We start from the raw sequence: 3,095 nt of genomic DNA, 5'->3' as shown, positions 1-3,095 counted from the left end.
TCCTGTAATCTCTATTTATTCTAACTGTCTCATTACTTATCTGTAATCTCTATTTCTATCTAAACTGCTCATTACTTTATCCTGTAATCTCTATTTTATCAAACTGCTCATTACTTTATCCTGTAATCTCTATTTTATCAAACTGTTCATTACTTTATCCTGTAATCTCTATTTCATCAACCTGCTCATTACTTTATCCTGTAATCTCTATTTTATCAAACTGCTCATTACTTTATCCTGTAATCTCTATTTTAACAAACTGTTCATTACTTTATCTTGAAAACATTTCCAAGCTATTCTTTACGTATGACTTTTCTGTCATATAATTTTCAACTAGGGTTTTATTTGTTTGAACTAATCTCTATTAATTCGGTGTAAACGAAGAATGTACTATTGTTTTTAACTTACGTCATGATACTTGTTGGACACTGCAGAAAGCTGCCCTCTAACGTCTGTCAAGGTTATTACATTCACAGCTATGACGAGCAATACCTACAGGAGATTCGATAAAATTCTCAAATCTTGTTTCATTATCTCTCCATCCTTTGACATATGCATTTAAAAAGCAAAGTGTTTTAGTATAGCAGAAAAAAACAGATTGGTAAAACGTCACTTACTCTTTGTAATTATGAGTACAGATAAACTTACCTTCTGTAACATGGTAAGTGTGTTATGTACGTTCCCTCTTTGTTATCTCCCAGAATTCGAAGTTATGTCTCTTTTATAAACTTCGTCCAGTGACGTACCCCGCGGGAACAGCCTGATATAAATATGTTCTGCACTTCATTCAACCCAGGCCTTGCCGTACCAGGCTTAACTTCAAACCACTAGTGATATCACGTGCTTCTGACCTTATCAGAATATAGATTTAAACAGCAACAAAAGAAAACCAGGAAACCCCACCTACTTCTTCAGGGGTTTACCGTCAGCATTTACCCTCACCGTAATAAAAACAAAAACAAAAAACTTTAGGTAATGGCCCATTTGGTAAAACCCAATGAAAAACTTCTGCAAGAATAGGATCACAAATTCACCGATTTGATTATATTAGTCTTACTGTAATAGGAGAAAAAAGTATATTCTGTTTAAGTACCAGTACAAGGACTGTAGAGTGATATAACTATAGGAAATAAGTACCGGTACAAGGACTGTAGAGTGATATAACTATAGGAAATAAGTACCGGTACAAGGACTGTAGAGTGATATAACTATAGGAAATAAGTACCAGTACAAGGACTGTAGAGTGATGTGGCTATAGGAAATAAGTACCAGTACAAGGACTGTAGAGTGATATAACTATAGGAAATAAGTACCAGTACAAGGACTGTAGGTTGATATGGCTATAGGAAATAAGTACCAGTACAAGGACTGTAGAGTGATATAACAATAGGAAATAAGTACCAGTACAAGGACTGTAGAGTGATATAACAATAGGAAATAAGTACCAGTACAAGGACTGTAGAGTGATATAACTATAGGAAATAAATACCAGTACAAGGACTGAAGAGTGATATAACAATAGGAAATAAGTACCAGTACAAGGACTGTAGAGTGATATAACTATAGGAAATAAGTACCAGTACAAGGACTGTAGAGTGATATAACTATAGGAAATAAGTACCAGTACAAGGACTGTAGAGTGATATAACTATAGGAAATAAGTACTGGTACAAGGACTGTAGAGTGATACAGTTATAAAAAATATCTACCACTACAGAGGTGATCTACATTTATGTATATGTGGTAAGAAATAGAATCATGGAGAATTATCTAGGTTGTGAGTAAAATAACGGTCCCCAAATTTGGAAGAATTTAGATCTGTGCAAGTTTTGGTAAATTGAATGATAGATTTGGGTTTATTTCTGTTTATAAAAAAAACTGTTTGGATTATTACAGTAGGTGTAGAAACAACAGTTCGATCGAGTAATACTCAAATACATTTTCAGTAGTAGTTTTTTTTAAAGGGGTGGGTCTTTAAAGTGCGAAAAATGCGGAAGTCTAGTTTGATCATCTAAAAAAACAAATGATTTAAATCTGATTTACAGATAGCCGTGTAAGTGAAAGAAAGAGTTGGCTGTTTTTATTCTTTTGTTGTTACTTTTCTGGCCTGTTTACTATATTCATTCTGTAAATAGTGTTTTAATATATGTTCATTTATAAATACATATGTATGTAAAAGAAGATTTTTCTTGTTATTATCATATTTTAACAGTTGAAAACGACTAGCGATTATCTTATCCATAACGTTAGTTGTAGTAAAGTCGAAGATAGATTGGAAAAAATAAACTTGGCGTATTATTTTCTGTACCAATAATTTGGTAAAACTAATGGGAAGCAATAATTAGTTACGTAGTTTTATTTCTGTTGTAATTTGTTTCAGAGGAAAGCCACTCTGAGCTATCTGCCGTGTTCAACGCAGAGAGTCGAACCCTGAACTTTAGCGTTACAAGTCCATACTTTTACCGCTGTCCCACTTGGGAACCACTTTTTTCACAGACTGAATAAACACGAAACATTTAATATCTACAGTCTTCTTTACAAATGTCCTCCTTCAACTTTGTAAGGTTATATAATCTTCCAGTATCACATTTTATAAAAGCTCATATCATATTTCTCACAAAATGCCCTGCTACAATTTTCTGTTGTAGAATTAAAGTTCTTTATCCTCAAGCTGCTACCATTTTCTGTTGTAGAATTAAAGAAATCCCCTGCTACCATTTTCTGTTATAGAATTAAAGTTCTTCACAAAATGCCCTGCTACCATTTTCTGTTGTAGAATTAAAGCTCATATAATATTTCTCACAAAATGCCCTCCTACCATTTTCTGTTGTAGAATTAAAGCCCATATAATATTTCTCACAAAATGCCCTCCTACCATTTTCTGTTGTAGAATTAAAGCTCATATAATATTTCTCACAAAATGCCCTGCTACAATTTTCTGTTGTAGAATTAAAGTTCTTTATCCTCAAGCTGCTACCATTTTCTGTTGTAGAATTAAAGTTCTTCACAAAATCCCCAGCTACCATTTTCTGTTGTAGAACTTTATAAAGTTCTTTATCCTCAAGTTATTTCTTCACGCAAGTTTGACCATTTTT

General features: G+C 33.1%; 1 protein-coding gene across 1 annotated transcript in view; it reads right to left on the bottom strand.

The window, feature by feature from the left end:
* LOC111089491 overlaps positions 1–732 on the bottom strand; it is an 11,183-nt gene extending 10,451 nt beyond the window's left edge. Inside the window, exons 1-2 of the mRNA XM_022402112.1 lie at positions 649–732; positions 409–492 (exon numbers count right to left, since the gene is read on the bottom strand). Coding sequence (XP_022257820.1) covers positions 409–492; positions 649–660 — 96 coding nt within the window. The 5' untranslated portion in view covers positions 661–732. The remainder of the gene's footprint in view (positions 1–408; positions 493–648) is intronic.
* Between the last annotated feature and the right edge of the window lie 2,363 nt (positions 733–3,095).

This window comes from Limulus polyphemus, unplaced genomic scaffold, assembly GCF_000517525.1.
Source record: "Limulus polyphemus unplaced genomic scaffold, Limulus_polyphemus-2.1.2 Scaffold6431, whole genome shotgun sequence".
Lineage (NCBI taxonomy): Eukaryota > Metazoa > Arthropoda > Merostomata > Xiphosura > Limulidae > Limulus > Limulus polyphemus.
The sequence above is the reverse complement of the archived record's forward strand: the minus strand, read 5'-3'. Positions and strand labels throughout refer to the sequence as shown.